Source organism: Platalea leucorodia (genome assembly GCF_965183815.1).
Source record: "Platalea leucorodia genome assembly, chromosome: 15".
Taxonomy (NCBI): domain Eukaryota; kingdom Metazoa; phylum Chordata; class Aves; order Pelecaniformes; family Threskiornithidae; genus Platalea; species Platalea leucorodia.
Window position 1 is genome coordinate 4,682,061 of NC_138837.1, and position 18,972 is coordinate 4,701,032.

General features: G+C 50.4%; 1 protein-coding gene across 4 annotated transcripts in view; it reads left to right on the plus strand.

The window, feature by feature from the left end:
* Positions 1–18,972, plus strand: part of VAV2 (vav guanine nucleotide exchange factor 2) — a 148,334-nt gene that overhangs the window by 114,504 nt on the left and 14,858 nt on the right. For 3 of the 4 annotated variants that reach the window (XM_082327364.1, XM_082327366.1, XM_082327365.1), the window contains exons 5-11: positions 7,185–7,287; positions 9,689–9,787; positions 11,272–11,340; positions 11,966–12,066; positions 15,594–15,693; positions 17,027–17,122; positions 17,597–17,665. In XM_082327364.1, coding sequence (XP_082183490.1) covers positions 7,185–7,287; positions 9,689–9,787; positions 11,272–11,340; positions 11,966–12,066; positions 15,594–15,693; positions 17,027–17,122; positions 17,597–17,665 — 637 coding nt within the window. Of the gene's footprint in view, positions 1–7,184; positions 7,288–8,985; positions 9,001–9,688; positions 9,788–11,271; positions 11,341–11,965; positions 12,067–15,593; positions 15,694–17,026; positions 17,123–17,596; positions 17,666–18,972 lie in introns of all 4 variants that reach the window. The other variant, XM_082327367.1, reaches the window with a different exon arrangement.

Sequence of the window (18,972 nt, forward strand, 5' to 3'; positions counted from 1 at the left end):
TTGCTACCTCTGTGCAGCTGAGTGATTATTTTTGCCCTTTGGATCATTTGGGAGGGATGCACAGTCCTGTCCATAAAACCGCTATGAAACGTGGCGCTGCAAGGGCCCAGCCTGCCGTCCCCGCTGGCCGTGAAGGGGTGCGGGTGAGGAGGGACAGCCCCGGTGGGCTCGGCGCCGCCAAGTCACCCCCCGGGAGAGAGGAGTCTCCCAAAGGGAGCTCTCTTTGGTCGTTGTGCTGCTGGGATAAAAAGCTCAGGGTATAATAATAATAATATTGAGCTGATTCTAGCAAGACATTTTGGGGGCTGGTAAAAGTGGATTTTTTTGGAAAACGTCAAAATGCTTCATTTCAACCTTAAGTAGTTAAATGGAGCGGTTTGGTGTCCCCCCTTTGAGATCTTGGGTGTATTCCTGCTCTGCAAAGCATTCAAAATATAAACATATTAGTGACAGAGGTGCAGATTTGGGAAGCAGAAGGAACCAGGCTTTGTCCCCGTTGTCACAGCAATGCTCTAAAGAGTGAGGACCTTCATCCCGGCGGGCAGCGAGGTCCCTCCCGGCGCGGAGGAGCCGCGGCAGCCAGGGACAAAAGCCAGCGCCGGGGCCGGGAGCGGATCAATGGCAGCGCCACGAGGGCCGTTTACGTCCGCTGCAGAAACAAGCTGTCTGCGTGCAAGCGTGGGGTGGCCGCGGGGTGCTGGTGCGTATAAAGGGTGTTCATGCCTTGATGAACCCATTGTGCTCTCACCTTTGGGGTATCGCAGAGATTATGCCGGGCTGCATGCAGCTCCCCAGCGCTGGGTCAGCCATCCAGCAGATCAAGGCAGATAATTGCCTGGTAACAGCTATTTACTTTAAAAAAAAAAAAAAAAAAAAAAAGCAAAATCCAAAAAAACAAAAGAATAATTGGTGATGGAAAGGGGAGGGGAAACTAAATGGGTATCAGGGGAGCTAGAAAGTTCTCAAATTCCCTGTGCTCAGCCTGCCGGCCCCTCGGTTTGCTTTGCCATCGGCCAGATGGCAGCCTGCAGAGAGCCTGGGCAGATGGCGAGGGCTGGCCAGTTTGCAAGTGGTGGCTGATCGATACCGGGAGGAGCAGTAAAGGGACCTTTGTCCTCTGCTGCCTGATTTATTTCTGCGTGCCCTAATGTCAGACCCTTGAGCAGCAGCCAGTTTTGCGGGAGTTTGCCTAGGAAACGAGCAGGGCTTTGCAACGGCAACAGGCGGGCGCGTTCGCTGGAGCCTGCCCCCAAAAATCAGAGCGACCCGTGTCCCGATGAAGCTCCTGTGGCTCTGCAGGGATGTGAGCTGCCGCCTCCCACAGGGTTGTGGCTGCTGGGCACTGACGGCAGTAGGCAGTTATCCACCTTACTGCTGAGCATCTTCCCCGCTGACCGCTTTTCCATCTCGCTTGATGGCTGTTTCAGCTGCCCCAGGTCGTTCTGGTACTTCTGAAGTTCTACTTAACATTTAACCTAAATTTGCTCTGCTGCCACTTAAGCTCTCTCCAGTTATTTTGGCTCATTAAATTTATGAGAGCAATTAATCCTGGTCCTCTTTACAGCACCAGAACCTTCTTTATCGTGAACCTTCTCCACTTTATGGCGCTGTCCCTCTGCGCTGGCACAAAGCCCGGCAGGCTGGGGTGGCTTACACCTAGGGTGTGTTTTGGGTTGTTTGGTAGCTATTTGAAGAATTCAGAGTCAGGCAGAAGTGTTGTGAACGATTTGACTTGAAACATTTAATTTGGATAACTTTTACCTTCTTTTTTCCTTTAAAAGTGAATTGCTTTGAGGGGAGAAGTTGTAGTGTTGCAAAAAGGACAAAGAAAGGGTTTTAGGCAAAGCAGCTCCCCACCAAACCCTGTGCTGGAGCTGGTGTGTGCCCCTCGGGGGGGGGGGCTTTGTCCCGCAGGTCGGTGTCCCCCGGTCTTGTTTCGAGCCACAGCTCTCTGGAGATTTATCCCCAACAAAAATATGGGGGATAGTGGTGCATTTCCAAACCTTTCATTGCAGAGAAGGGGAGTTGCAGATCTCCTGCCTCGCCTCAATTTCTCAAGCAATGCAACTCGTTTGGGCACAGACTCTGCCAACAACCTGTCTCCTGCCAACAGCTTCTTGAAGTTTCTCCTACTTCTTTCACTGCTGTCACCAGGGTTGCCTCCTCGTATCTTCCAAAATAGTGATGTGATCAGCAGAATTTCTCAAGTGCATTAAAAAAAGTAATGAATAGAGGCGCCAAGGTGAGATGATAAGTTAGCTGCCACTTTTCTCATTATTTTTGCTGTGTTGGAAAAACCACGCACGCCAGCCAGTTAAATAAATGGCTCCGTGGTACAAGGCACTCGAACCATAGCACTTGTAAATGTGTCTTTTCTTCTTTGTCTCCAGTAAAGATTTTTATACGTCCTGCTTGTGCCATTTCTAGGATCATGTTAGTCGCTATAACTGTGTGAGGCTCATTCTTGGGATTATAATGTTCCACTTTGAATGGGGAACGTAAGACCTGAGTAGAATAGATGGCAAAAGGCTTCTCTTGCTATTTCCAGACGCGTGTCTCCATCCAAGTACAATCTGGCTAATTAAAACCCTGCAAGATCTGGAGTCCAACGACTGCACATCTTGCACTCCTTCACCCTGAGACCTAAGCCTGCCAGATGTGCTGCAAATATAGGACTCTGCTTGTCCTCGTCTGACGGAGACTGTGAATGAGGGGGTTGGTCAGATGAACTGTCTATTTATGGCTGTAAGTGCAGAGTAAAAATGAGAAAGTGGAGGATTACTGGGGCGAACTGGAGCCTCGCAGCTGCTGGGCAGCTGTCTCGGGGACCCTGCGAATGCACTTCCAGCCTGGACCCGGCGGCAGCTCTGAGGTCTTCTGGCTCTTAACCTCAGCCACAGGGCTGGAAATTTGGCGTTGTCTTTTGGTTGTTTTATTTTAGCTCCTTCTCTCTCCTCCTCCTCTTTCTTTTGCTCTTCCTGGTGGTTCTGGCTCTTTCATCAGCTGAGCGAAAGCAGTGCCGTGGTTTGGACAGGGTTTTGGCGTGGTGGGTTTGCCCTGATGGCCTCACTTGGGTTTATCCTTGAATTCTTGAGGCTAGTACAAACTCATCAACTTCCCAGAGCAGCTTTTATAGATGAAGAGGTCCTTCAGGGGTCCTCGAGACCCTCAGGGCTTCCCCACTTACCCTCCTCATCCACGGTGTCGTTGCAAACGGGATGTGCAGCATTCCTTTAGCGTAGTGGACCTGCTGCAGATTATTTATCGGGGCATCGTGGACGGTCTGTGCCCATCCCCTGGTGTGGGCAGCCCAGTCTGGAGCTCATCTTCTCCCAAAGCCCAAATGCAGACTGTGCCCTCTGTTTTGGCCCAGTGCTGAGCTCTGGAGGGCTGGTTCCCAGTGGTGGGAACAGTGGGACCAGTGCCTTCACCCAGGGCAGTGAGGTTCTTCCTCAAACTAATTCAACTTTGGCATCCTATTTGGGGAGATGGCACCTGGAGGTGCCAGGGGTCACGGGGGGACCCTGCCCTTCCCCAGCTCGCTCTTCCCTGTCCCTGTTTGTCCCTTACTCCAAGGCAGAGCCTGGCATCGTTCCCTCTGTTAAGTGAGCTGCTCCTTGGCATGGCTGCTGCCTGCTTGGGAAGGCATTTGTGCAGAGCAGGCATTGCCAGGGAGGAAGAGCTCAGCCAAAAGCATCGGTTTTGCCTGAAATTGCCTTAGATATGAAAAGCTTTATTCTTTTTGCTTTGAATGAGCTTTCCTGGCTAGGCAAGATGCTGCCAACCCAAAGCTGGTTACATCCATCCTAATAACAGTAATTGCAAATGCTGGCGTTGACTCTGAAGGGCGGATAAAATCCCTTTCCTAAACCCAGAGCTGTCAATGAATCTCCTAGTCCAGGCAGTAGATCGTAGGCTCTGATACCCACGGTTAACTTGCAGACTCTGCTGCTTTTATTGAAGAAGTAAATTGCTTTTCTTTGTGAAGAACGAGGTGAGCATCTGGCCTTCCTTGCTCAAGTTGTTCAGTCTACGCCTGACATGCTTGGGATGCTGAATTTATTGCCTCCCACAGCAGGGGACTGTGCTAAACAAGGAAAATACCTGCCCAGCTTTCCCTTATAGCATTTAAAATTTAGTGCGTTCTTAGGTTGCCACTGGCTAAAATCTTCCTGATGCCTGTTCTCTTTTTTTAACGATGGGAGGGTGCATAATTTCAACTCTGACGGACAAAACACAGAGACTGATGAAAATCAATATGTGCAAAGCAGCGGCGTCGACAGCCGTACACGCACCGGCAAAGCTCGGCCGCTTGTGGGCTGCTCCGGGGGAGGCTAATCTGCACGTTTTACTGCTCTCCATAAAACTGGCAGCCTCTGGTGCTCCTCAGAGGTGTACTAGGAATGGGCTTTAATAAACAAGGGTCCGCTGGACAAAGGTATCGTTGTTTCAATACCACCACAGCTGTCGTGTTTGAGCATCTCTAGTGCCTCTCCCCTGAGCTCTGAAATGGAGGTGTCTTTCCAGATGGTCCCAGGACAAGGGACTTGTCCCTTTTTTTTGCCTCAGGCCAGAAAATGGAGATGGGAAGGGCTTGTACTGGTGTTGATGAGCAGGAACGAGCGGAGCAGCAGGGCCTTGGCCCCTTGGTTAGAGCAATGACAGTGGCAAGGTGCTGTCAGGCTGTGGCCCGCCATGATGGGTGCAGCGTTTGTGTCAGATGGCTCTTCGCAGTTCTGTGGGCAAATATGCTGTGTTTGCCCTCAGTAGGTGTTTCTGCCCCTTTCCTGGTGGCCGAGAGGAGCTCCAGGTAGGGCCAGGCTGGGCCAGGTCCGTGGGGCACCCGTCCTTCTCTGGGCTCGGTCCAGGCAGCCCGTGATTTAGCAAAACCCCTTCAGCATCCCATGCTGCCGCCTGGGTTTCTCACCGTGACGTCCTGGTGCGTGCCAGGCCACGGTCCAGAGCTCGTGGCTCCTCAGTGGGGGAGAAAAGGAGGGCTTGTGCCAGGCTGGGGTCCCCCTGCCGCAGCAGGCTGGGGACGGGCAATGCTGGGGTCTGAGGCTTGGGTGTGTGGCACCTGGCTGTTCTTGTGCACAGGAAAGCAGGTCCGGATGATGCTCAGGATGCAGGGCTTCCCAGGGACACCTCAAGATGCTGTCTTCTGCACGTAGCCCAGGACAGTTGCTGAGCGCTCTTGCAGCTGGTGGTGAGCAGCCGTCACGCAAAGCGGGCTCTGCTCCGGCAGCAGCATCGCCGCAGCATTCGCCGCGGTCGTGTCACGCCCAGCCGGGCTCGCGCTCGCGACGTTAACCCAACCATACGTTTCCTAACGACCCTCGAGGCAGGGAAATGATGTATGGAGAGACAGCCAGCAATCCGAGAGGTGCGGGCGGGAAGGGAAGATTAATCAGGAACCGGGAGTTACTCGCTCTGGATAAGGAGCGGAGCTGAGAATATAAATATTGGTACAGATAATAATGGTGACGGCGACACTTGGGAAGGGGAAGATGGATCACCAGCTATTAGTGGGCATTATTATAGCAGCTGCAATGCATCACTCTGGAAGAATGGGACGGCTACATCATGCCAGTATATTTATTTAAAATTCCCAAACTTTTATTAAATAAATCTGTTCTTAAAAATAGAAAGAACTGCATTTAGAAAAGAATTAAAGCCCAGTTTTGCAAACAGATGTGCTCTGCTGCTCCATACTGTATAATATAGAGATGTCGAGTGTTACAGTTCGAGCAGTTTTACACCTAAATATATTTGTATGTAATTAATACCCATGTTGAAAGAGACAGCTCGTAAAATATGCGAACGCTGTTTGATACTCCAGCGTTTCACACTGTCCTGATCCCATGGGGTTGACTTCAGTGGGAGCTGTTAGCAATCAGCACCTGTAGATCTAAGCACTAAAATTATTATTGTTAATTGCTATTTATTATGGGTTGAATTTTCAAAAGTGTTCTAAGACTTAGGAGCCCCTGGGGGAGTTCGTAAAGGCTCAGATGACAATTAAGTACCTAACACCATCCCCTTTAATACAAGTTGGGCGCTATGTCTTGGTGATGTCTTTAAAGCCTGTGCTTGCAAGGGCATCTCCTAAGTGATGTGGGCAGTTCTGAAAATGTGATTTTTTTGCTGCTTAATTTCTCTCTGATGTAAATATTATTACTGGGCTCTGCTCAGGGTTGGGGCTGAGCATCACCGAGCTGAGCGTCTGGCGAGATTGCCTTTTGGTGATCAGGAGAGTCTCCCCCTGCCCTGGGAAATGTTAGATTAAAAATCACCCAGTTGCCCATCAGGGCAGGGATAGTGCTTTGTGGGAGTGGGTGCATCACTCGGTGAAACCGGATCCAGAGCTTTTAAACCTGGACGTGGTGCCCGTGGCCGGAGGGAGCGCGGGGCCGTCGCTGGGGGCAGCTGCCTGGGCCGGGCTGAGCTCTGCCCGTGGCTGGTCTGGGCGTTGCTGCGGGTCCCTGCACAGCCTGGGGGGAGATGGTTTCTTTGGCATGAAAGAAGCCTGTTTGTGAGAAAAGTCAAGCAGACCAAGAATGAGTGCAGTGTTTTGAACGTACCAAAATCCAACCCATTAAAATTTATTCTCTAAGTATAATATGGTTAAAGTCACTAACACAAGAGCTGCTTCTTGTCCTAAAGAGGAGAGGCAGGAGATCAACAGGAGGCTGCGGGCGTCTTCGGAGGCAGGTGGAGCTGGACCCAGCTTGATGCTGGGCTCAGGCGCGTGCGGCGGCTCAGATGGTCCCGCTGGGATGCTTGGCCGGCGGGTCCGTCTCGGCCGGGCCGATTAGCACCGAGCAAAAACTCCGCAGGGGCAGAGCTGGCAGGCCATGGCAGGCTGGGCATCGCAGGCGTGCCTGGCACGGAGCTCGGAGCGGCTTCTTGGCTGCCATCCCCGCTCGTGTCGAGCAGCATTTCGCCTTTTCCAGCCTCCAGCGAGCGGGAGGATGTGCAGCGGGTACCGATCTGGGAAAAAACAAGACTTGCTAATGCAGATGGGGAACGTGGACTGAGCATGTCGATGCTGTGGGCCAGGAGGGTTTTCTTATTGTCATGGCTATCCTCCTCCTTGGTGCGAGAGCAGTTGTTGGTTTGCCCGATCAAGTGACAGTGAATGTGCCCTCTTTATTATCGCTAAATCGCTCTCCTTCTCATTCCAGCGAACATGATCTGGGGGAGGATATTTATGACTGCGTCCCCTGTGAAGATGAAGGCGATGATATCTATGAAGATATCATCAGAGTGGAAGTTCAGCAGCCCATGGTAACAATTTATATGCATTTTTAAAGCTACACCTTGATGGGAGGGGAAGGGAGAGGATTCAATTAAATGAATGAGTATCTGCCAATGACAGGTGATGTTGCGGGGGAAGCGAATCGCTTTGCATTTCTCCTTGAAACCAGGCTGCCTCGTGAGAGGTAAAAATAAGCCAAGCTGGGATGGTGCTGGCCCGGAGGGGGTTCTCCAAGGAGTTTCCCAGCCCATCCTGTTGTCTGAAGGAGTTTGGGGAGGAGGAAGGGAAAGGGAGAGCTAATAAGCCTTAAAAGATAAGCTAAAAATAGCAATTTGCTGCTGAGCCAAGGCAGCGTGTGTCACTTCAGCCCTTTCTGGGGAGAGGGGAGCGCGGCGGCTCTGCCTGCTCCATCAGCCAGATGTGCCGTGTCTGCCACGGGTATTTTTAGATCGGGACAAGCGCTGACAGATCTGTGCGCAGAGGATCCAGCGCTTGTTTGTGCCTGCTGCCACTCCTGCCTGGGTGTCTCGGAGCAGGTAGACATTTACAGCGGAGCTTTCTGGGGCAGCGGGGACCCGTGTGGCTTTAGGGACAAGTAGCCAACCCCATTCATCATCTCTAAAAGCCTTTCCATGATGGGGAAACCTGGTGCAGCATGCACAGCCTCATGGAGGGACTTGCAAGGGCTCTGGTGCAAATATCGTGCTCCGTGGATGAGCCAGGAAGGTGCTGGTGGCCCTTGCATCTCCCCAGAGGTGCTCACAGCCACCCTCACTACCTCTGTCCCCAGCGCCGAGGAGACCGGCTGCCCTGGCTTCTGCTGATGCAGAGCTGGAAGGGACCTTTCCACAGGAGTGTGACCTTCCAAATTTTCTCCCACCCTCTGATATCTGCCACCCCCAGGCTTTGTTCAGACCCTGATTACTGTCTCCTAGCTGCAAACAGTGCATACCTCCCTGTCACAAAGCAGGACCAATGGAGAAGTTCACTGATCAGTTAAATCCCCGGAGCGGGGCGTGTGGCTGGGAAGGCAGGGCTTCACCCCACGGCGCCGGCAAACGAACCGAGCTGTGCGGCAGCGAGGCCCGCGCTCTGATTTCTCACCTCTCCTGGGCTCGGCTGCAAGTGGTATGAAGACCACAACGATGGTGGTTGAGGCATTTCATCTTTTCACGCCTTGTCTGCAGCCTGAGGAGCTCCCTGCGCACCGAAAACCCGTCTGGATCAAGGAGTCAGGCACAAAATATTCCCACGGATCCTGCCAAAGTGCTTGGAGCTTTTTACAGCCACCAGTAGCAATGCCGAAGTCAGCACAGCTCGTTGGCCACCAGTGTTTTTACTGTGTTGCCATCAGTTGCAGAAGCCAGTTGGCCCAAGAACTGCCCCTTGGCGAGGTTTTGATAGGAATTTCTTGCATAAAAGGCAAAAATGGGGGAAAGCTCCCACGATGCGGGTGCCCCGCAGCCGGGTAGTGCAGGATTAGGGTCAGTGGAATTGGCAATTTTTCACTGTCCTCTCCACAATGTTTTGTTTCTTGGACACCGCTGAGCAGTGATGGAGTCGATGGCTCTGACTCCCTTTCCTCCCCTTCCCTGGGCAAAAGAGTCTCTTTTTAATATAAGTACCCATATATCCTTCTAAATATTGGATTTTTTTTTTTTTTTAAGATTTGTTGCAATAGCAAGTGTGTAATGCTAATTGGTTTCTTGTATTTCTGCATGCTTCAGATTAGATATATGCAGGTAAGATGCATTGATTAAAATATTGGTTTCCATCCAGCTGATAGGGCTGAGCTGTGAGTTAAAGGGGGTGTACAGAGGGTGCCCGTTCCTGTGCATGATCATTAAAACCCCATCGCTGAATCACCTCCCAGGTTCAGAGCCTGCACTGACGAGCGCAGCACCTCCCGACACGTGTTCTCAGCTCCGCTTTACAGATGTAAGAGCAAGAGAAGCGACTCCAGGAGTTGGGGCTTTGAGAAAAGCATGCGTTATCAGATTTCACCTAAAATCATGAGAATTGGCAACCCTGGCAGGGGATTTGTACAAGTCTAACGTATTACCTATGACCCACTTAGGCTCTGTTGTGAGTTTCATCTTAAGCAAAAAAAATGGGGAAAACCAGCATTTATCTCTTATTTATTCTTTAGCTGCTAGTCTTCGGTGATGTAGCTATAATAAATGCAAAAAACATAATGCTTGCCATGTTGAAACATATTGAATAGTACAGCCAGGGTTTCTTCGTAATTTTTTCGGCTAAAAATAGTTTCCTTTAATATAAACCAGTAACAGTGCTCTCCTGACTTTCCAAACTTGCGCTTGTTCTGAGTTGGCCATCACTGAAGGCTGAACCGGAGCTCCGCTCTGCGTGAGCAGGTTGCTGGACCGCTCTTAGGAGTACCTGACCGTGCGTTATTTTTCCTTTTTCTAGAAAATGGGAATGACAGAAGATGACAAAAGAAATTGCTGTTTGCTAGAAATCCAAGAAACTGAGGCCAAATACTACAAAACACTTGAAGATATAGAAAAGGTAAGGACTGAGCCGTCTTTTCTACACCATCACCTTCCGCATCATCACTTAATCTTGCGTTAATCTTGCTGTATTAGTTCTTGCTGCGAGAGCTGGCAGATGTGATGAGGCAGGATCGATGCATTCACATGTAAAATTGGAGAGAAGGGGGATCCAGAAAACCCATACTGACAAGCACAAATGTGCAGCCTGTAACTGTAGGAGCCAAACAACATATTTTTTCTGATCGCTGCATATTGGAAATAGGCTGAAAACCATCCTGCTGTGTCCCCGCTCCCCCGGGGGTAAGAGCCTCCCACTCCTCGCTCAGCCAGGCCGGTCTCGCCGATAAGAGCCGTGTTTGCAGACATCTTATCGCTTTGATTGCTACAGAATAATTTCTTTATTCTGGACATTTTTCAAAAGTGCTGAAGCTGTGCTGACTTGTCATTGAAACTAATTGGATTAAAAGTAACATTTTGCTGCTTGAATTAATGGGTTTTAATTGGTTTTGATAAATTATTGTTGTGCCTTTCTTTTAAAAAAAAACAAAAATGAACACCTCAGCAAGACAGCAGAGTCGTGGACGCGGCTGGAGCCTGGAGGTGGTTCTGCTCCGAGGAAAGCAGCAGGAATGAAGAACAATAGTGAAAATCAAGCTGCCATTTCTAATCATCCTAGTGCTTTTGTTTCCTCCCCTTTTGCAATTATTTGCCTCTGCTGAAAGTTCCCGCAAAGGGGCTGTGAGAGAAACCGGCACGGTGGAATAAAATTTCCCGTTTTCCATAAAAATGTCCCAACGTACATGTCATTTATGGAAATAGCCCTTGTTCCTTGGAAACAGCCACAGCCCTGGTTCAGTCTAAAGGAAGAGTTAAATCATCGCTTTGATATTCATTAAGAAGGCTTGCGAAGGCTTAGTAGGTTCTGACGGCGTGTTACGGGTAGAGGGTCCCGTCTTTGGTGCATTGCATTGGGGGTTTTTTGTAGTTACAAGTCATGTAGACGTTTCTATTAATATGTATTTGTTCAGAAAGGCATTTCCAATGTAATCACATCATCGGCGGTTTTTCAAGGGCAAAATTCTAGTGAGATTATTAAAGAGCTGAAAAGATGCTTCAGAGCTGTTCCCAACTGCAGCGAGGTGAAGAAACTGCGTGCGTTTAAATCCCTCTCCCTGCAGATTTAGCAGGAGAGGGGGCTGGGCCCACCCACGGGTGGGGGTCTTGCACCTTCCCACGCCTGGGAGAGCCGCGGGGACCAAGGGGAGCTCGGGGGAAGATGCACCCACGGGAGTTCCTGGCTCCCACTTGGGTCCCTGGCACAGCCCGGTCTCGAGAATTGTGTTGTCATTCGTTTGCAAGTGCTTAAATTCATTAAAACCTGGCTCCTCCCTGCCCAGGTAAATGCAACTGGTGAAGCAGGGAAAAATACCTCCCTTGCACAAAAAGCCCTTGCTCACTCCTCTCTGGTATTTCAATCCCTTTTCCATTTTCCTCTTGCAGAACTATATGAACCCACTGAGGCTGGTACTGACTCCCCAAGACATGGAAGCTATTTTTATCAATTTGGAGGTAACGGCATAGACGTTGTGGCTTAAATCTTTGTTCTTTTCATGGCAGCTCAGCCACCGTCCCGCTTAAGAGAAGGCTCAGATTTCACGTTAGATTTGTGCATTCACCTGTAGAGGTTCAGTCCTGTGCTGTGGAGCTTGAACGTGTTTAGGAAATACTCTGTAACACTCAATTTTAGAGTTGGGGATTATATGAGCTCTAGGTAAGAAAACAATTTTATACGGAGGATGTTCCAGGGCTGGGGCTGGGTATTTTAGCTGTACTTGGAGATGGTTCGGGCACACCGCGACGAAGGGATTTATTTCTATGCTGGCTTGCGCAGGGTCTGGGTCAGAGCCTGCCCATCTCCTCCGCTCCCTCCAGACCTGTAAAAGGGACTTCTAATACCCATGGAAATCCTGGGGCATTTATCACCGTATAACCTCCTGGTAGAGTTACCCCCCTGCACTCCTGGCCATTTAGGGCTGCATCCCACTAGGGTGACTTATTTTAAAAACAGCTAAAAAGAGGGAAAAAAAGAAGAGAAAATGACTGCCTGATTAAGTAGTGAATGTGCATTTCTTTAGGCTCTGTTTGCCCACTTGCTTTGGATGTGTTTAAAGTATTGATTGTTTCTTCGTTTTAGGACCTAATTAAAGTGCACTTCAGTTTCCTGAGAGCCATCGACGTCTCTATGATGTCTGGAGGAAGCAGCCTGGCAAAAGTGTTTCTGGAATTCAAAGAGAGGTAAAGGAAACCCAGTCTTTAGGCAGCTCCAGCTGTAACAGATGCGGGTTAATATTTGCAGGGCCCATCTCAGAATGGGGAACAGAGGTGCCTGCTGCAGCAGACCGGTTTTGTACCCTCCGCAGCTGGATGCTCTCAGGCAGCCGAAACGTCGTGCCGTGTCGATGCTTAAGCAACCAAATCCAGCGATAGCTGTGTCAGGTCGCCTGGGGCAGAGACTGGGACATCTCCTCTCTGAGCGATCTGGCTAAGTCGGGGTGGCTCCTGTGGATGCTTGGTCCTGTGATTTTTGCCGGAATTTTGCTGGACTCGCAGCCTCCCTTATGGGACCGGCTGTTTTGCAGGCTGAACGTACAATGCGTTTACAGGGATGTATTGGAGGGGATAAAAATGGGAACGCTACGATTATGGTGAGCCAGAATGGAGTAAAACCTCCCTCGCCTTCAAGGGTTTAATGTAGTCTTCTCCTGCAAGCGGCAGCGGGGCTTTGAGGGCCTGTGATGTGGTAGGATGGCTTCTTTGCAGGGGAGACTTCGCTCTGGTTAGATCAAAGTGATTGCTCACTCTACAAAATCGCGTATTTGGCACTGCTCTTGTCCCGCACCTATTGCATGATGAATATATGTAAAAGTTGCTTTCGCAAACATAATAGGTTCTGTGTTTTGGCAGCTGCACGCAGGAGTACCCCAGAATGCAAAGATAAGGTTAATAAAAGCCTTTAATATCCTTAATACTAATCAAAGGTCTGATTCATTGTGGAATCGTGCCAGGGTGTTATTTCACTGTGATTAAACCAGTGTCTAGACACAGAAATGCCATTCAGAAGTCAATAACTCCAGAAATACCATCTGCATTAATAACACACTGTAAGGTCAGATATTCCATCATTCACAGCGCCTCTTTTTAGAAAGGGAACGTTTTCTGGATTAAATAAAAAAAAAGTTTCCAAAGAAGAATGCAAATAATTTAAAAATACTCATAAAACTTACTTAGGTGATTTTTGGTCTCCTTATTCCTGGCTCAGCTCCGTGTGTGCTGGTGCCGTCCCCGGGCAGCGACCCCGAGCCGCTGCCGACTGTGCTCGGGACAGAGCTGTGCACGCGGGGAGCAGGGAAGGGACACGGGAGGAGTCGTGGAGGTGGCATTGCTCCCCAGGGAGATCCGCGGGGCTCTGCAGGAGCATGAGGCTCGTTTTGGGGCTGACAGCCTTTAAATAAATGTTTGCTTCTGTTAATTTGCTGGTAGGAGCTCAGCAGAGTGCTTGTGGCTGATGGGTTTCATGCAGGCGGGTGAATGAACCAGCCCAGTTCCTAAGGGAGTTTGCAAGCCGTTTTTTAAAGGACCTAAAAGCCTTCCTGAGGGGCAAATGAAGGAGCCAGACCGATGGCTGCAAGGTCGCGACAGCAGCTCCGAAGCTGCCTTCAGCCCCTGGGGGTCTCGGGGACCTCAGCGTCATGGGGAACTGCTGCTCGCGGGGAGTTCTGGCTTGGAGAAGACCCCAAAACCAGGCGCTCGGGGATGAAGAGTTTGGAGCAACCTGATCTAAATGGGCAGGGTCCTTTCCTACATCAGGAAAAACGATGATACCACATTTTACAGCAAGGAAAGTGGGGGTGCAGGAGGAGAAAGTGAGCTCACCTGGGGAGACAGCGTTGCCCCACCAAGAAGGGAGCGTGGACCTCCAGAGTCCCCGCTCGGTCCCTGCATATAAGACCTTCCTCCATGAAATCTCCATGAAATGCACTGTGACAAATAGCTCTCGCTTCCCTACGCATCCTCAGAGACATCCCAGCAAAATGATGTATTGCTCCTCCGCTTTGCAGGGTTTTGAGGTTGGTTTGGTTTTTTTTGGGGGGGGGAAGGAAATAGTTTGTAAATCTCTTTCTCTGAAAGCCAGAGGTTTGAATTTGTGCTCCTGAAGCCTCTTTGAAACTCTCCAAGTGCTGGCAAGGTAGATATTATTGTGCATGTTCAGAAGTTGTCAAGGGAAAAAGGCAGAAGAATAATCTGTATTGGCTGCTGCTTCGCCGGGGACTGTGGCTCCCATAAATCTCTCTATTCAGTTCCCTGCCGGGCTCTGAGAGTCCCACATTTACGGAGCGACACCAGGTCAGGAGCTCCCAGATCGTCTCCATCAAGAGATGAGGCCCCAAAATAATGGATGAGCTGCAGCGCGTGATGGAATATGTGTCTTATCAGCAGCAACGCAGTTAACGGCAAGGGGAGGGGGGGGAACCCCAAACCTGTCGTGCAGGATTAATGAGTGAAGTGGAGGAAAAAGGGGGAATCCACAGCAAAACTGCTCTGGTTGTGTCAGGTGTTTAAATTTATAGCTCGGGGTGTCCATACAGAGCTTCATTGTGTTTCCAAAGGCTGTGACAACCTCCTTTTCCCAAATTCCCCCCCGACTCTTGATCTTTAGGTTCCTGTGGCCCATCCTGCAAGGAGCAATGAGTTTTATAAAATGTGTCCTTGGGTTTTAAGGGGATTTGAAACCTCTCATTCTCTGATGAGGTGCAAGTTATCATCACCCACGTCCATTCTGGCCATGCCTCAAGAATCAAGAGTTTCTTACCTTCTGCCTTACTTGGTGAAATATCCAGAAACCCTCCGAGAGAGGGGCACACATCAGCCACGGTGGTGGCAATCATATTTTGGGCTGTGAGGAGCTGTGACTCGGGAAATGAAGGCTTTTTGGGAGATGAATACGTGGCTGGAGCGAGCTGCATTCGGAAATGCTCTCAGGAAATGGATTTTTGTCATCATTTGGTCTTGAAGCACTTGAAGCATCCCTGCTCTGCCTTCACAAGCCCCGGTACTAACGTGGCACAGCTGGAAAACCGGAGCGTGGCCATCGGGGTGGCACGGCGCCTATCGAGACATCGGGGGGATTATGGCGATGGTGTAGTTGGGAGAAAAAGCTGACTTGCAGCCGAGGAGCCGTGGGGTTGGATCGCAGGGGTTCAGTGCTTGCCCCCTCCTTGTGTTTTAGTTAATCTGCAGACCCTCGCTGGGGTCGGAGCTGCTCCCCGGGACCGGCAGGGATGGGGTCCCAGCTCTTTGCTGTTTCTTTTCATGTCTGGGCTGTCGTACCCGGGATGCAGCCAGCTCTTCTAGAGCTGCTTTCTAACCTGCTCGAGGAAAGGTCTTTCAGCGTGGAGCTGGGTTTCCCTTTATTATCGTGGTGCTCTGAAAGCACAGTTCTTGGGGAGCGGTGGTTAAACATACCACACTCGGGAGTGGGGAGATGAGCCATCGTACCTCCGAAAACGGGCTCCGCTGGCCACTCGGCCCCTCCTGCTCATCATGAGCTGAATCACCCCCACGGGCTCCAGCTGTGAAAACTTCAAAAGAGTTAAATGTTAAAAAGCCATGCCGTAAAAGAGTGTTAATACTTTACTAAGCAGTTATGTGGGGGAATAGCTGTTTGCCTTGTCCTTTCGGTGTATATAAGTATATATATCTTTTATAACACATTATAACTGCCAGCAAGTGTTTCCGATTAAATCTGTGATTTTCCTCTACAGGCTGCTGATTTACGGCAAGTACTGCAGCCACATGGAGTACGCCCAGAACACGCTCAACCACCTCCTCGCCAACAGGGAGGACGTCAGGCAGAAGGTGGAGGTGAGCGGGCAGCGGGGCCGAGCGCTGCCCACCCCCTTGTCGCGGGTTTCGGAAGGACTGGCTGGAGCTGGGGGGGTGTTGGGAATGCTTCTGTTAGCAAGAGAGGGGAGGGACGTGGGGGTGAGTCTGTGCTGCCCAGAGAGGGAGCAAAGCTGGGGTCGGCTTCTCCTGATCCCCTGCTTGCCCCTTCATCTGCCCGCCAGACACTCTCTCTGTCCTACCTCCCCCGAGTTTATCCAAGTTAAAACAAGCCGGGTGACTTTATTTGAGCGAGACTGGTTGTGGACCAATTTCTCTTTGAGTCATGCAAGGAGACCTAAAGGCACCGAGCATCCTCGAGCCAGGAGCCGAGTGGCTTTCCAAGGTCACAGGCAGCATCAGGGGCAGTCGGAGGCGAACCCGTCCCCCGGCGAATGCCCGAATTGCTCCCCTGTCCTTCCCCAGCGCAAAGGCTTAGTGTAAATAGGGGCTGATCCAGATATTAAGTAAATCAAAGGAGCCCCAGAAGGGATGCATTGTTTGAGCTGCTGTTTTACCCAGCTTTAATTCCTGCTTTGGTCTTGATGCTAATCTGAATTTGCTGGGCTGTCTGTACACGTTACCTCATTTTTCGCAAATGCTCTTTGATTTTCCCGTGCAAAAGTAGCAAGCCAATTCAGGGATAAAACTGCATTTCAGAATTTTTCAAAATGCGTTCCCTGGATCTTGCATCAAGCCCGTTGCTGTAACATCCAGTTGCTCCCGTGCTTTTCCTTTCTCTCCCTCCCTCGCGGAGCTCCGCTCACCTTCCCGGGGGGCACGCGGGGGGTCTCGGCCAGCGCAGCGGAGCCACGGAGCTAAATGGGTCTGGGCGAAGGGAACAGTCGCAAAACTTCCCGTGATCACATTAGCTCATCTTAATGACTTAGTGCTTATCAGCGAAGCCACAGCAACTGTCTGCGTGCTTGCTTCCAGCCCCTCGCAAATAAAATGCATTAGTTCAAACCACCGAGGAGGTGAGTTAAGCTAATGCGTTTCATTTGACATTTCCCGAGGTCTGAGAGCATTCGCCTGCTCCCCTAATGAGCAATATCTCATTAAGCTGGAGTAGCTCAGTTGCATGAGAATGTCTGTATTTTAGGGTCCGGACCCTGTGTTTTATTCCTTGATAACCTCTGCGGTGGGGGCCCTGGCACTGGCTGGGCGCTTGCAGGGACCACGAGCCATTTCTCATCCAAACTGAGTTTACAGAAGCAAAACGTAACAGCCGGGGGATGTGGGATGCTTTTTCTTGGGGGGGAGCTGTTGTTTTACGCCAGCTGCTTCACCACTAATATATTGATTTCTTTAATAGGAATGTACACTAAAGGTTCAGGACGGGAAGTTTAAATTGCAAGATCTGCTGGTGGTTCCAATGCAAAGAGTTTTGAAATACCATCTCTTGTTAAAAGTAAGTGTTTCAGCGTCGGCGCTTCTCTCCAGCTGCCATCCTCGCTGTAGCATCTTTCGGCTTTTACAGTGGAGAGCGAATCATTGCCAAATGCAGAGTGAGGGTTTTTTTTTTTCCCCTTCAAATGAAATAATTACTAGAGCTACTTAACACGACATAATATTTGTGCTGTCTCTTAAAGTACGATGACCTAGGGTAATTCTGCACTTGTTAGCCATGAGAGGCAGTTAATGAATATAAAATAAGCTTGCATATAATCTGATTATGTGTGAAATTCCTCCCGTCAACTCCGTGTAACAGATCTTTCAAGCACCAGCCGCTTGGCGTGTTCCCTGTCCTACGGCTGCAGCCGCAGCCGCCTGCCCTGGCATCCCTTGGCGGCAGGCAGCCGTTGCCTGCAGGTCATAGCCTGCCCGGTGCAGGCAGGGTGGGCAGCTTTCCTAGCACACCCAAAGTCTTTATTTTTTGTTTCAGGAGCTGCTCAGCCATTCATCAGACCGACCAGAGAAACAACAGCTGAAGGAGGCTCTGGAGGCGATGCAGGTACGGGAGGGCGAGAGTGGCAGCGGGGCTGCGCTGGGCTCGGGGTGCAACAGAGTGCGGGACCCCTCTGCTCCTGTAAAACCAAAACCTAGATGGAAAAACCATCCGCCAGCCCGAGGGAAGGCAGCACCTCCTCCTTTAGGACACGCGTGTGTGTATTGATTGCCATTTGATTCGATTGCTTCGCAGCAGATCTGTAGGCATCGCTGTTATCTTCCTCCTTAAGCAGCTGAGGAAGCTGGTATTTGTTGACAAGTTATGACTTTTCACTAATTACTATTGTGTGTAAAGAGGCCGTGCCAGATCCAGCTCTTGTTTTTGCTAGGAGGGATCTGGAGGAACTCCAGACGTATCAGCAAGTTGCGCAATATTGCAGAAATGGGAGCCCGTGCCCGTGTCGGTGCGGAGCATTGCCTGCGCGCTGTTATCCAGGCGCTGGCTGGGAATCCTTTTATCCAAGCATTTTTTTTATTAAGGGGAAAATGCTCTTTCCACAAATGAAGACTTCTGGTGTCAAAATTTTGCTTTGTTTAAAGTCTTCTTGAGCTTGCAGTGGAAACCCCCAAGATGTCAGGAAAACCTTCAGCAACAAAAAATAAAATCATCCAAATGTTTTCTGACTTGGCTACGTGCCCCCCCTGCACACGCATACCGCGGGCTCATCGTCGGCAGAATCTGACTTGAGGATGCTCATTAACTCCAGGTTTTCTCTCTGGAGGGCATTGCAGGATTCATCCCTGGGCTCGCTCCCGTGTTCGCAGGTCACTTTGTTTTCTACCTCTGCGCCGCAGCTTTTGTAACGGCACTGCGTTTCCCAGCACTTACATAAGTGGGGCGACCTTTTCAGCCGTTATCCCTGCAAGCCCGGGGATCCAGAGCCGATATGTAGGTCGCGTTAAAGTTGAGGTTGTTTGAAGGACGTTGCATTTGCAGCCCGCTGCTGCACAGCGCATGGCTGTGGCCTCAAACGAACACTAAACCTGGTGACTGTTGTTAAACCTGGCTTATGCCTCATAATATGGCACCACCGATACCACTGCTAATAAATAAATGTATACACACTCTAGCTACACTGCCGACTCAGCGCTTTTTGCAGGAAGCTGCCCGTAGCCATCAGCCAGGTTTCTGTGTTTCATCACCCCATCGCAAGAGCGCAGGTGCAATTCAGACTGCGCTGGGCTCAGCAGGGGCGTAGGAAGCCATGCAGTTTGGTTTTAATTGATCTGTAAACCAAGGCTTAACTTACAAGTAATGTTTTTCGTCACAAATCCAGCCTTTCTGTCTGCTGTGCTGGTGGGCAGTGGACG